This window comes from Camellia sinensis, unplaced genomic scaffold (genome assembly GCF_055761805.1).
Source record: "Camellia sinensis isolate YWXY unplaced genomic scaffold, ASM5576180v1 Unanchor12, whole genome shotgun sequence".
Classification (NCBI taxonomy): domain Eukaryota; kingdom Viridiplantae; phylum Streptophyta; class Magnoliopsida; order Ericales; family Theaceae; genus Camellia; species Camellia sinensis.
The window spans coordinates 7583880-7599387 of NW_028128998.1; the positions used below are offsets into that span (position 1 = coordinate 7583880).

Here is a 15508-nt window from a genome sequence, read left to right on the forward strand (position 1 = left end):
TATATATATGTGAAAAATCAAATATTTGCCTCTACGATCTCGATTTCTCTTCGTTATGGCGATCTCTTTGTGCTGTGTGGTCGATCTCGTTGTGCTGTGAGGTGGATCTAGTTGTGCGATCTGAATCTCTGTGTATAGGCGATCTCTACGTACGCTCTGTGTATGTGTGTGTGTGTGTGTCTCACTCTGTCTGTATCTGTCGATACATATATGTATGTTTATATAGACAAACAAATTTGCATGAAATTTGGTTTGTGTTTGGCAATGTTGTTATAGTTCTTTGTTTTGTGACAAATTTTGTTTGTTTGATACTTATTTTGTGATTTTTGTATATGATATAGTGTAATGATTTTGATTTTGTTGATTTTGTTTGTTGTATAGTGTAATGTGTTTTGAAGTTGTAGTTTGGAATTGTGAATTCTGATGTTTTGATACTAATATGTTGTAACTGTATAATTTTACAGTTTGGAATTGTGAATTGTGAAGTGTTGATACTGATATGTTGTAACTGTATAATTTTGTAGTTTGGAATCTATGAACAATTATTTGTTGGTTTGTGATTTTGTAGTATAGAGGGGTGTTTCATGTTAATGTGCAAATATAGTAATTCCTGTGCTGCTATTAAGATTAGTGGGGGATGTAGTTATCATGAAGTTATTGAGAAAATATCAGCGAAGTTCAAGGAGTTGAGTGTTGGTAACTTTTGTTTGTTTTTTTCTATTCTTGGATATTCTAATTGTATTGTTAAATGTGATAATGATTTGGAAAATATGCTGTCAATGGTAGGTTGTAGTGATTCTTATGTTGTTGATATTGTTGTGGGTGATAAGAGAATTGTGGAGGTTGATGATAATTCTTCTAGGGTTAATTCTGTAATTTGTGAGAGTTCTTTGGTTAACGATTGTGATGATTTTGGTGGTTTGTTGCCTAGTTTTTATCCAAAACCAGAGAGAGTTTTGTTGTCTGCTAGTTGGAAGGGGATTATAAATAGTGTTGGACAAGAATTTGAAGGTGGAGTGCCGGCGTTCCGCATTGCATTGGCTAAGTATGTAGTTGAGTGTGGTTTTGCAGTGAATTATTTGAAGAATGATGCAACAAGAGTAACTGCTGAATGTATGATGAAGTCGTCTACGGGTTGTAAATGGTTTGTGCATAGAAGGGTGTTGATGAATTCCGATATTTTTTTTAATATGAAGTTGGATAATGTGCATACTTATGGAGTTGTTGCTCGTAGATCTTGTAGCAAAATGGTTGGTTCTAGACTTGTGCCTGATATTGTGCATAATGATAATAGTGATAATCCGTTGACTCGTCCTACTGAAGTTAAAAAAAAAGTTGAAGAAGCAATATGGTATAGATGTTTCTTATCGGATTACATGGTTAGGAGTTGATAAGGCAAGAGGTGGGTTGATTAGTGGTTTTGCAACTTCTTTTGACCAGCTTCGATGGTACCTTGAGACGGGTATGAGAACAAATCCGGGAAGTGTGTTTGAATTAGATGTGGATGAAAGTAGTGGGTGTTTTCGGAGGTTGTTTGTGGCATTTCATGGATGTTTTTATGGCTTTTAATTTTGTCGTCCATTATTGTTTGTGAATGGTACATTCTTAAAGGGGCGTTACAAGGGGCATTTTCTTGCAGCAACATCAAAGGATGGTAATCAAGGTATATTTTTATTTGCAGTTAGTATAGTTTTGGTTTGTTAGTGTGTTATTGTATTGTGAGTCTGCTAATTTTTGCAGTTTCATGCTATTTTGTTTCCAAGCCTGTTTCCTTTGGCTTTTGCGATTGTTGACGCTGAAAATCAAGATAATTGGATGTGGTTCTTAAGTCAGTTGTTAAAGGCTATTGGTTTAGGTCGGAGATTGACCTTTGTGTCTGACCATCAACATGGATTGCTAGACCCTCTTTCAGTGGTTTTTCCCAATGCACATCATGCATATTGCTTGAATCATTTGAAAAGAAATTTGATTGACAAATTGGTGGGACTTCATACTAACTATAAGCTGACTTTGATGAAGATATTAGTTAAATGTGCTTTTACGCCAACTGTTGTTTCTTTCCAACATTATATGGAGAAATTGAGGCGTATTGCTAGGAATGGTAGAGTTGATAGTATGTTGGATAGTTTGCAAAATGATAAGTGGGCCAATGCATTTTTTAGAGGGAAACGATATGGTGAGATGTCATCTAATGCTGCCGAGTCTTACAATAATTGGATTAGTGGGGCCCATGAGTTGCCTATTACTTGTATGGTTGATATGATTAGGGTTCAAATCATGACTCAGTTGTCTAATAGAAGAGCTGAATCTAAAAGACGGACTACAAAATTGTGTCTAGTTATGGAAAAGAAGTTGGTGGACTCTTTGAAGTTAGCTAAGTCTTGGGATGTGATTGTTGCTAGTGATACTATGCTTGAAGTTCATTCTTCTATTTATTTTTATGTTGATATTGGTAGACGGACTTGTTCTTTCCATGAATGACAATTGAATGGTTTTCCTTGTTGTCATGTTATGCATGCTTTATGTAGAAGTGGTAGAGATGTGTTTGATTTCATTGATCTTTTTTTCATGTGGATTGTTTTAGAGAGTCATACAAGGAATCTGTTTATCCAGTGCCTTCAAGTGAGAGATTTGACTTTGATGGTACCGGTAGTTTGATTTTCAAACCTCCTATAACGAAGAAGCAGCCCAGGCGGAACAAGAAGAAGATGATACCTTCTAGGGGTGAGAATGTGAAGCAAATCAAGTGTGGGAGGTGCTTGAAATATGGGAATCACAATTAGAAGATGTGCAAGGCTGCTATTTGAGGCCATAGTCTATTCTTTTGGATTTGTATTTGAATTTGAGGAATTATGATAATAAACAATGTGATACTTGGTATTATAGAAGTAATGAATAAAGTTGATTGCATTGTTTTTTCTTTTTTGATGTGTTCTTTAGTTATTGAAGTTGTTTTGTAACTGTTTTGTTTTGTTTTGTTTTTTTGTGGATTTGGTTGGTTTTATTTTTATGGAATGCTGAGAAAGTTGTTGAAAATTTCTTATTGAAACTGTATAATATTGAAATGCGATTTTACTACATGATATATTTATTTCATATTTCGTAGTGACAAAATTATAAAATTTTGCAGTTTTATTTTCAATTTTGAAATGCAGTTCATCTATTTGTTGAGTCATGAAATTGGATGCATAATTGTATAGCATAATTTTTGTTCGAGTAATGAAATTGCATAATTTTGCAGTTTTAAGAATTATGAAAAACAACCTGATGAAACTGCATAATTTGCAGTTTTAAGAATTATTAGAAACAACCTGATGAAACTACATATTTTTGCAGTTTGAAGAATTATTAGAAACAACCTTTACTGTATGAAAATATATGCAACCACAAATGTGACGACAATAATAAGCAGAAGAACACAAACAAGTAAAATAAACACAAGAAGAAAAACAACAATAATAATAACAACAAGAAGAGTAACAACAACATCAATGACAACAATCATTTTCACCATAAGAACCACAAGAAGATTAATTCTCAAAAGCATATAAAGTACTTGTCACATGTCACATGTTTTTTTTTAAAAAAAAAGTACAAAAATATGTTCACTTGAATATTTGTATTGTCAAGAAGTTTGTTCATTGTTTCTATGGTTTAGTATGTTTTGTCAATATTTGGTAGTGCTCGAGTTTCCAAGATCGATTCTTATCATTGAAGAATTGACTGATGATTTCTGCTCGAAATTTGAACCACTCAGTTGGTCGAAGTGATTTCTGCACAGGTTGTCAGTTGATATATTGGTCGATAACATTGCAGACGGTGATTGCACAATCATTCCTGCAAAGTTTCAAATGAAGTTAATTAGTTAGGTAAAACTGCAAAATTTAGCATATTGGAACATTAGTTATTGAGTTTGTATCTTACGAGTGTGGGGTTTGTTGTGGGCATTCCTCAATTGATGCAATTACTGTCTCGCACTCTTGAGATGATAACATGTTTCCTTGAATGCTGAATAATGTTTTATTCTATTTCAGTTGATGTTGTTGCTAAAAAATAATTAGTGGGTGTTTTTGTTAGTTATAGTGATGTGTTGAGATGTTTTGAAAAGAATGGAACTAAGTAGGAAATTTTATTTAATTTATAATTTCCTTTGCAATTTCAAAGTGTTTGTTGTGGCAATCTTTTGCTGGCCTCAAAGAGTCATAGTGCCTTTATATCCCATCAGCATTGTCAAAGACCACAATTGTCCAATGGTTGTCGTGGTTGATTGGGAAATGGATATATCTGTTTTTCATTGTTTCTGGAAAATGGTTGTCAATCATTTTTTCTCTCAGTGCTTGATCTTGGTTTTGTAGTGGAGTCTGTAATTTATATATGTTTGAAATATGTTATAAAACTATGTAGTAAGACATGTTAAGAAAGTACAAAATTTTGCAGTTTGAATAATATTGAAAGGTATGTTAAGTTTTGCTTACATTGATGAGTGTTGAGAAAACGTAAGATCTTCCCGCGTATGGATTTCTTGCAAAGGCTAGATCATGTTTCTCAAATTCTTCAATTGATGGTTGGAGTGCCAATTTAATTTCTGAGAAGGAATCAATGACCTGAAACATGTTATATATGAGAATATGTTAGGTTTGTGAAATAGGTTATTGAATATGAACAGAAACTGTAAAATTATGCAGTTGGAGACCTACATTCCCACATAAGGCTTCCATGTTGGTCAACCTGCATATATCTGAAAAATATATGCAATTTTCATCTTCGCTGCCAGACCAGACACAAGCACTTGATTGTGTGTTATTGATGAGTTGAATTTAGTCTCGGTCTTTTTTGGATAGGCTATGCCAAACCTTGTTTGTTTTACGGCATGAAATGGCGAGTGGCTTGTTGTGGATTGATTCTTCCTTGAAATCTTCATCACTTTCCAATACTTGAACTTGTGCCTTTTCTTGATTGGCATCCTCTTTTGAGTTGGTTTCAGCAGCACCTTCTTTCTCTTGGCCAATATCTTCTTGCATCTTTTCTTTTTGCTACCATTTTGCTTCATGAGCACCCTCTTTTTGCTCGGGTTCAGTTGTAAGTTCTTTCTCTGTTTTGATTTCTTCTTTTTTCTTTTCATTCTTCTTCTCTTTTTCTTCATCAGTACTTGTAGACGCGCCCGGAAAACTCCCGAGAAAATCTCGTTTTGTTCTCTAGCTACTATAGTTCGGACTCAATGTCACGGTTTTGAATCTAATCTCGCAAAGTGCAATGCAAGACCGATAAATCACCAAAGAGTCCAAATCCGGAAAATCGTTTTGGAAAACTGATTTTTGTAAAGATGTGCCAAACATGGATTGTTTTGCCAGATGCAGAGTCGCCACCTAAATATTTTATTTTGGAGAAATTTAGGAAACCCAGACTCGTGCCTAAGGCTACGTGTCCGTCATCACCAAAGTTGCCTCGGCTCGAGAACTTGGGTACGAGAGGAGAAGGTCATGCAAGGAGCACCCCCGCTCGCCGGAACAAAGATCGGCCTGTACTAAGCATGATATCTTGTTTTTGAAAATACATGCGTTCTTATTCTGGTTAATTAGCTAGAATTACTATGTGATGCGCACGCCACACAAGTATAGACTAGATCGCCTAATTTTGGAACAAAGCATCGCATATCCGTTTGTTTGGAAATGGTTTTGAAGTTTGCTACTCGCAAGTAGGCTAAAACACGGATTTCAATGAATCGTTCCAATTCAAGTAATCCAACTTTCACCCACAGGCATTCAAGCAGTTATATCACATAAGCAATTAGCCTCATGGCAAGCATGCTAACATGGCAACACACATGCAGTATGCTAAAACATAAACACTCACAGTGTACTCCGAGCCAAAATAGAGAACTAGTTAGAAATCAATGCATGACCCTAGTTCATGTTAAGATGGCTAATACAACACAGGCAAAATGCAACTAGAATAGGCTCGGCTATTCTAAGATGGCATATGAGATGCAACAATTCGATACATGTATTAAAGTAGGGACTGAAATACAATGCAGTTAGTATGATGCGCCGAGCCTGGTGCATGCAATACAGATGAACGATGCAAACATGCATAGCATAAGGATGCTAAATGAAATATGCCCTAAAACTAATCACCGTAAGCGGTTAAGTAAAAAGGAGAAAGACGTGGGGTTGGAAGACATGCATCACACACACGTGCACTTATTACAATAATTGGCCCTCTTGACGGAGGGTCCGAAAGAATAATACAAATTAACTAATTAATCAACTAACAAGCTAATTAATTATTACACAACTCTTAACTAATTAAACAAATTAATTAAGCTACAAAAATAGTAAAGCGGCCTCGACAAAAGGGATAAATGCATGCTCGATCGGCTTCGCTCGGAAATCTGTTGCCATGCCTCATGTTGCCTCTGTTTGCACTGTTTTGCACTTCTGAAAACTGCAGAAGTCTCTATGATGCTCCAGAACCACTTCATGGTCATGCTAAGAGGCCATCGGCCAAATGGAAAGGCCATCGGCCAAGAGATAAAGGTCATCGACCAAAAATAAGGCTCTCGGCCAGACATTGTTAGGCGATCGGCACTGAATATGGTCGATCGGTCATTTCTTCCTGTAAAATACTCATTTTGCTGCAACAGAGGACAAACAGAGCATGGCAATACATTTACAAGACAACGTTTGCAACTACACCCCTTATCATATTTAAAACTCAACGGAGTGTAGTTCTTGACTCTCGGACCACCGATCACGCATTCCAATGCATGATGGCCAAAGGAGTCAAGCGTGCAATTCAATATCAAATGAAATGCACAAAACACATAAGGGGCCCCAACCTCTATCATGCTTAATAAAGAGGCAAGGGATGCCTACATAATGCAATGCAAACATGCAAGCATGATGCGAACAACTCAAGCATGCAACAAGTATGCAACTAGATCATGTAATGTAACTAATGTGCAATAGGCATACTACCTAAACATGTGAAGATACATGGCATGCAACAACATGCAAAATGATGCAAGCATGCAACAACATGTAAGACAAGCATGCAACAACATGCAAAGATAGACTTAAACTAAAGTAGACAACTCTTAAACGTCCCCAAATCAGTGGCCGAAAATGCTAGGAAATGATAGACAAAAGCACATACAAACATGCACATGTGATGGCCTATCACCTAGGCATGGGAGGGCAACTTTTAAGAACACTCAAAAGGGGACAAATATGGATATGTGACAAACATTATAAGCTCTGAAATCATGCATGGAAACGTGTCAAACCAACCAAACAAAGCAAGTAAAGCATACAAGAAAGCCCAAAGCTTAAGGCTAACCAAGGGACTCAAACCATGGCTATGCAAGGCAAGCCCCAAAGGGCCAAGGGCACTCAAAACAGTCCCAAGGCAGGTCAAGACAAGACCAAAAACATGCTCAAAACTAGCCAACACAAGCTAGAACACAACACCAAAAGCATGAGGCATGCAAGGCTACAAAAGGTGTTACACTACACCTATCAAAACCAAACATGTCATGAATTATCCAATGAAAACAGAGTTATGGCATGGTAAAACAAGACCAAAAACCCACTTAGATGGCATCCAAAAGAACTAAGCATGGAGGCATATACAATGATCCATTCATGAGGCAGAAAACATCAAATCTTTAAAGCATTAAAGGAGTGATGGGTGCAAGTGTATGAGCATGAAACATGGACTGAAATAACATAACAAATGATGCCAAATCATTGAAATGAGCCAAGTAAAGCATGCTAGTGACTTGGACACTCAAAGCTAACAAACTAGGATGCCTTAGGGCTATACAAAGCATGGCATATATGATCAAAACAACACAAAACAGAGTTGAAGCATGATAAAACATGACTAAAAGTTCCTTTGAGTTGAGCCAAAATATGCAAGCATGATAGTCTAAACACAACATGCATGTTAAGGCAATATAGAGGATTACAAGACAAGTACATGGTGCATGCAAGAAGCCATTAAACAACCTCAGATAGAGGTAAAACATGGCAAAATAACACTAAATACTTGTTGAAATGGAGCTAAAACAAGCTAAGCAAACATGCTACCAATATAAGCCATTTATACTAACATACAAGACAACAAGGAGAGGGGATGACCCTCTCCTATTTAGGACTCCAAGACCACCTTTCCACCACTGAAAATCCTCTGGATTTCAATGGTAGAAAGGTCATGCAAAGACAAGAACAAAGGCCAAAAGGGATGGCTCCAAACAAGGCCTAACAAGGCCTAAGAGGGGGTAAACAACCCCAAACCAAAAAGTGATCTTAAAAAAAGATCTAAAGCATAAAAAATTAGAACTTTTATCAGTTAAGAGTTAAGCTTAAAACAATAAGCAAGAAGGGCTAAAAGCTTGAGCCAAAATGGCGTATCTAAAGGTTAGTTGCTCACCCTTGTAGAAACTCTTCAAGAACAAAGCTCCAGAAGCTTTCTCTGACTAAAACTAGCTCAAGAACTCTAAAATCAACCTCAAGGGACCTCAGCTCCAAGAGGATGGTGTTCTAGTGTGTGTTTGTGTACAATAGTAAGACAAAACAACACTTTAGAGCACAAAACAAGGTCAAACAGAGGAATATAGATACAAAAGTATATCTATCCCTCAAGACTAAATTTTCTCAACCCCTGAGAAGGGACGAGGATCTCCCTTTTTATAGAATTCAATTCCAAAGCTTCTTGGAGAAGCTAAGCCAAGGGGCAAATCCCCCCATACACGTCTATGGAGGGGGTGAATTGTGCATGCCAGCTGTGGCATAAAATATCTGCAAAAAGCAGATGAATAGGGTTTGGCTAGAAAATATGGCCGATCGACCAGCATAAGGGCCGGTCGACCAAAAAAGTGCCGATCGGCTAACACTTTTGGCCGATGGCAAGAAAACAAGGCCGATGGCTTCATGCCTTGGCCGATGGGTTGAGGGGATGGCCAACAAGCCACCCTCTTCCCTCAGAAGCAAAAACACAAGTGTTTGGTCCACCACTAAGCACAGAATAGACAAGTTGAGAGATCTTGAGGCGAGGCGCGCGACAGAGACCCCCGAGAACTCAAAACGAACACGAACATGGATGATCATCGAGTGTTCAAACAATGACGTCCAAGTCTTGAGGACGGTCAAAAATGGGGTGTCTACAGTACCCTCTATTGGTTTGGGTACATCAGCAGCAGTTTCTGTCTTATTCCTTGTATCTTCTTTGGCTTTTGTCATTGGTTGGCATTCAAAATCTGGGTTATGTGCTTGTTTTCTTGACTTTTGTTTGATTCTCTTGACCATTGATCTTTGTTGGGGACTGCCAATTTTTTCGGCAGACATTTCGTTTAATTGATCTTCTTTTCTACACAATTTAGCCATGAATTTTTGTTCCATTTCTTGCATTTGTGTTCTCATGGCTGCTATGAGTTTGTCCTTGTCGTCCTCTTTGGTTGATGTTTGTGCTTAGTCATCACCTATAAAAATGTTGGATTGTGTTTTGGTTAGTTTAATTAAATTTTGCAGTTTGCTTCAGTATTAGACAAGAGTTTACCTTGTGCATAAAATGTGTCAAATTTCTCTTGGAGTTCTTGTTGTTCTGTCCTTTGTTCTTCTTGTTGTTTTGCTTGTTCTTTTTTTTCATGTTGTTGTTGTTGGTTTGTCAGTTCTTGTTCATTGACTTCTTGTTGTTGATTTGTTTGTCTTCTTCTTGTTCTTGTTGCTGGCCTTCTTCTTCATCAGTGTCTTCTTGCTGATCACCTTCTTCTTCTTCTTCTTCTTCTTCTTCTTCTTCTTCTTCTTCTTCTTCTTCTTCTTCTTCTTCATCATCATCATCATCATTGTCTTGTTGTTCATTAACTTCTTCTTCTTCTTCTTCATCATCATCATCATTGTCTTGTTGTTCATTAACTTCTTCTTCTTCTTCTTCTTCTTCTTCTTCTTCTTCAGTCACTTGTTTTTTTTCATCATCACTCTCTTCTTCTTGTTCATCACTTTCTGGTTCTTCTTGTGGTTTTTGCTTTCTTTTCTTTCTTTCTTTTGTTGATCTTCTCATTTTGATTTTGATTCTGATTGGTGTTCTTTTTCGAGAAAGTCATCATAATCACTATCTAGCAGTCTTTTTTTTTATTTGTTTATTTTTTTCGCTTATTGTCCTTTTTGTGGTCATGTTTCTTTGCTGAAGAGTCTGTTGATGTGCTTTGATTGATATGCAATAACTGTATTTATTGTTCTGTTGGGGTTAAAGCACTTTGGTCAACCTGCATTGGAACAATGTGGCATATATCAGTAATATTGTAAAATTGGTCAGTTTCATAACAGGAGTTGTACTGTGAGTAATGGAAGTTAAGTGTTGAAAATATGTTATTTGAAACTGAAAACTTTTATAGTTTCATAACATGAGTGATGTTAAATAGATTTGTGTGTACTGTGAGTAATGGAAGTTAAGTGTTGAAAATATGTTATTTGAAACTGAAAACTTTTATAGTTTCATAACATGAGTGATGTTAAATAGATTTGTGCGTTTAAACTGTAAACTTTTGTAGTTTCATAACTTGAGTGATGTTAAATAGGTGTGTGCTTTGAAACTGCAAACTTTTACAGTTTCATAATATGATTTGTACTGTGAGTAATGTGAATTAAGTGTTGGAAATGTGTTGTTTGAAACTGAAGAATTTTACAGTTTCATAACATGATTTTTACTATAATGACTGTGAAAGGAGTGTTGAATAGATTTGTTCTATGAGAGTATAGAAGAGTTTGAATACCTTTTTAAAGTCAGCAAGGCTGATGTGTTTCCACTTGGAGTACATTTTGCCAAGGTTCCACTTCATAAACCTTGGGAAGCCTTCTTTGTTGGATGGTCGGAGGAGTTTTGTAGGAACCCACACTTTATGTCCTCATCATGTTCATGAGCATCGGTATGATTATGACTTGTTTAGCTTGTATTGTGATTTGTTTCGCTTGAGCTAACGCGATCCATGTCTTGATTTGAAGCCTTGAGATTTGTCCAAGTGTAGTATGCTTGTCTTATTCCTTCCTTGATGTGAAACTTAGGTTACGCCTTGCCTGGGTTATGCTAGCCGACGTTATTCCAATGCCGAGGTCATCCTTAGTCTAGCATTAGTATCTTGAAACCCCTTGTCGACCTCAGTCCTTGCCTTGACCACATTAGCCGAGATGTTACCTTGCACCCAAGTGATCTCGTCCTGGGAGTGGTACGACCTAGGCCGAGGTGTGGCGCATCTAGGCCAAGATGTGGCACAGCTTAGTCAAGTGTTGTCCTTCCTAGCCGAGGTCATTGTCACCTTAGTTGCCGAAGTCTTTGTTAGCCGATGTCACCCCTTGTCGGAGTGCCACTCCGTGTAGCTTGTTAGGTATGCCTTGTTGTTAGCCGATGTCATAGTCTGTCAGAAAGCCCATACCGCTTTGCTTGTTGAACACCCTTCCACCATGCTTTGTCTGGCCTGTCAGCCACCTTTTCAGGATGAACCCAACCAATCGCCGCCACGTGTCTCAGCAGAGGGTAACCCCAGAACCGGGTATAGAAAACTATCATTTGGTATCATAAACATGCCTTGCAGAGAGAGAGAAGCTCTAGAAGAGGGAGAAGAGTTCTTGAGAGAGAAGTAGATCTTCTAGCTTGATTCCTAGAGATCGAACCGTTAGATCCGTGTTCTAAGGTTAGATTCTTGATCTGCTCATGATGTTCTTTATGTTTATGTTATTGCATTGCATGATTGAAAATGATTTGAGAGCCATGCATCATTTTGAAGCTCGATTCTAGAAAGAGAAAATGACATTCATGTGTTCTTCAAGAAAGTCTTGTTTTGATCCGAAAGCTTTTCGCCTAGACTCAAGTTTTGTGTTTGTTCTTGCATGATTTTCAACTACGGGTACCCAGGTCCATGTTTTCAAACTCCTAGCACGAAAATCCCAGATTTGTGATGGCAGATTATGATCAAACATTCGTATTTTTCATGTTTTCACACTCATGTTCTTCATGTTCATCAACAGAGGGAAATCCAGAGTTTCCCGACCTCTTTTCCTTACATGTGGCCCTCGGGAACACACCTCGGCAAGGAGGTGTGGAACCTCGGCCTAGACCTGGTTGGTGCCCAGCATGTTTTCCGAAAACATTTGTGTACATGAGAGACTTGTTTGAAAGCGCATTCAATAGGCTTTGCCATGTGTTGTAGGACTTGGGCTTGTCTCGACCCCGACGTGTGAAGAAACGATGTGAGTGGTATTTTTAATAAAGCTATGTTACACTTGCTTTCATAAATCTCGTCTTGCCTTGTTTTGAAAAGTACTTGATCTAGCATGAATGACTATCCCTATTTTGTATATCAAATGCTATCTTGTTTTGATGACTCGTCTTGAAAGTCCTTAGTGCTAGAGGACTCTAAACTTTCGCAGCACAGCTTGTCTTGACAGTCCTTAGTGCTAGAGGACTCTAAACTTTCGCAGCACAGCTTGTCTTGACAGTCCTTAGTGCTAGAGGACTCTAAACTTTCGCAGCACAGCTTGTCTTGACAGTCCTTAGTGCTAGAGGACTCTAAACTTTCGCAGCACAGCTTGTCTTGAAAGTCCTTGGTTGCAGGGGACTATAATGCAACTGCACTCTTGTCTTGGGAACGTCATCACCCTCTTGTATTAAGTAGATGTAATAACATCCAAAGAACTTGAAAGTCGGCAAATGAACTTGACTCTCTCTTTGATTGTAAAGTATACTATGTATTGTTTTGTAAGAAATCTTGGATATCAATCATGCAAACCTTTATTTCTAATATCATTCACTGAGTATCCAAGCTCACCCTCTCTATATATATATGTAGGTGATGAACAAGAAGGCATTGAGGCCTAGACGTGATTGCCGATGTGTTTTGGGCGCATAGCCGACATGTTTTGGATTTGTGTTTTGCACCATCTTGAAGATCATGCTTCTCGGCTTATTTTTCATTTGCACTTGTATATGTCGGCTTGAGAAGCCTTTTGGTCAAGATGTGTTTTGTATTTCATTTCATTCTTGTATTTAAGTTGTAAGACTTGTAAAGATGTTTGATGTATGACATTCCATTTGACTTATGCACGGCTCTCATGGACTATTTAGATTTTGTATACGTATATATATTGCTTCCGCACTTGTAAGCCCCATATTTTATACTCTGATTGTGTGTGATTTTTGTAAGACGGCCTTCGGTAACCTCGGGTTACTGGCCATCACGGCACCAAACTACTAGGGGCGGTTTGGGGGCGTGACAGATTGGTATCAGAGCACAAGATCCTTGTAGTACGTTAATCACACACCTTGAGTCCTAGAGAGCCTAGGATTTCCCTTAGAAGGATGTTAAGATTGCATCATATTGCTTGCTACTTGACTATGTGTGCATCGTTTTGGCCTAGACGCTCGTTACTTGCATATGTGTTATCTGTTTAGTTGTTTTAAAGTCTCATCTTGCATTCCCCCTAGCATCATGAGGAGAGGTAGACCCCCAGTTGGCCGGGATCGTTCAGAAGACAGGTTGGAGAGATTGGAAAGGTTAGTCGAAGGCTTGGTTCGTGAGCAGAGGCAACCTAGGCCACAGGATACTGGTACCACTTCTATGCATGCCGAACAGACGAACGGCCGATATGCAGCTCCACCCCCTCCAGTACCACAAGTGCCTCCGCAGCAAGCTTTGTATGGGAACGACACGATAACTCTAATCAGAGAGTTCAAGAAGATGAAACCGCCGAGATTTCAGGGAGGCATAGAACCAATGAAAGCCGAGGCATGGGTTTTAGAGATGGAGAAGTTGTTTGAAGTTTTTCCCAGTACAGACGCCCAGAAGGTATCTTTGGCAGCATTCACATTAGACGACGATGCTCGTAGGTGGTGGATGATGGTCCGAGAAAGCAATCCGGGTTTGACTTGGGCAAAATTTTTGGAGTTGTTCTACAACAAGCATTTCCCCCTCAGCGTCCGAGACCGAAAGACCACGGAGTTTCAGAATCTGATCCAAGGGAACAAGACGGTCACAGAATACGATCGTGCCTTTACTGAACTAGCGAGATATGCGCCTCATATGGTTGACGACGAGTACCGAAAGGCGAGGAAGTTCGAAAGTGGGTTGCGTGGACCGATACAAGATCGGGTCAATATGCTCAATATGCCGACGTACGCCGGAGTACTGGACAAGGCCATCCTGGCTGAAGCTAACTTGAACCGATACCAGAGTTCAGGTGAGGGTCAGAGGAAGAGACAGAGTTATGATAATCGCCGAGTTCCGTTCAATGCCAAGAAGAAGATGAGTACGGACAATTCCAGCAACTCCAATCAAGAGGGTAACGTTAAGCCGATGTGCGCGAGTTGTGGAAAGCTACATTTCGGGGTTTGTCGTTGGGCAACAGGAGCTTGTTATGAGTGCGGCGAGATAGGCCATCGCGTGAAGGACTGCCCGAAAGCAAGGACCGATGATGGGAAGAGGACTGGAAGCACCTCGGGCTCTGCACCGAAGAATAACATCGGGGGAGTACAGGCGAGGCAGGGCAGAGTTTTCGCATTGGTGCCAGGAGACGCCCAGAATGCTGAAACAGTGGTGTCAGGTACCATTTCAATTTGTTCTCAAGATGCATACGTATTGATTGATTCGGGTTCTACGCATTCATTTGTGTCCACTATATTCGCCGAGAATTTGGATAGAGAATTAGAACCCCTTGATTATGTATTAACTGTGTCTACTCCATCGGGGAGAAATATGATTGTTACATCCATTTATAGGGCGTGTATTGCTATGATTGAGAGTGTAGAATTGTTAGTTGATTTGATGCCATTAAACATGACTCACTTCGATGTTATATTGGGAATGGATTGGTTAGTGGCGAATCATGCATCCATTAATTGTGTTACTAAGAACGTCACATTGAAGACCCCAAGTCAAGCCGAGGTCATTTTCCAGGGTAAAGGAGTAGTACCCCCACCTTACTTAATCTCATCCATGAAGGCCTACAAGTTGATCCAAAAAGGATGTAAGGGTTATTTATGCAGTATACTAAGTGAGCTGAATGGAAATGTTGAGTTAGCCGACATACCCGTTGTTGAGGAATTCCCCGACGTCTTTCCGAATGAGTTGCCTGGCCACCTTGTCGATAGAGAAATAGAGTTTACTGTGGACGTCTTGCCAGGAACACAACCTATCTCCAAAACACCCTACAGAATGGCTCCGGCTGAACTTAGAGAACTGAAATCGCAATTACAGGAATTGTTGGATAAGGGATTCGTCAGGCCGAGCACGTCACCGTGGGGAGCACCCGTTCTATTTGTTAAGAAAAAGGACGGCACACTTCGTCTTTGCATTGACTATAGAGAACTTAATAAGGTGACCATCAAGAACAAATACCCATTGCCAAGAATCGATGATTTGCTTGATCAACTACGAGGAGCACGAGTCCTTTCCAAGATTGACCTTAGGTCAGGCTACCACCAGTTGAAGGTTAAAGCCGAGGACATTGAGAAAACTGCT

At 39.0% G+C, this 15508-nt stretch overlaps 1 protein-coding gene across 1 annotated transcript; it reads left to right on the forward strand.

The window, feature by feature from the left end:
* Positions 1-590: 590 nt before the first annotated feature.
* LOC145814662 (uncharacterized) lies at positions 591-2783 on the forward strand. Its single transcript, XM_082911634.1, has 4 exons — positions 591-696; positions 787-1379; positions 1741-2369; positions 2585-2783. The coding sequence occupies exons 1-4, from the start codon at positions 591-593 to the stop codon at positions 2781-2783; spliced, it is 1527 nt and encodes a 508-aa protein (XP_082767760.1).
* Positions 2784-15508: the final 12725 nt, after the last annotated feature.

Excerpts from the sequence above, each read along its gene's own strand:
- LOC145814662 (XM_082911634.1), top strand. The coding sequence starts at position 591 with ATGTGCAAATATAGTAATTCCTGTGCTGCTATTAAGATTAGTGGGGGA. Across the intron at positions 1,380-1,740 it reads GTTTCTTATCGGATTACATG|TTTCATGCTATTTTGTTTCC; the intron begins GTTAGGAGTTGA and ends TAATTTTTGCAG. Across the intron at positions 2,370-2,584 it reads AAGTTGGTGGACTCTTTGAA|AGAGTCATACAAGGAATCTG; the intron begins GTTAGCTAAGTC and ends GGATTGTTTTAG.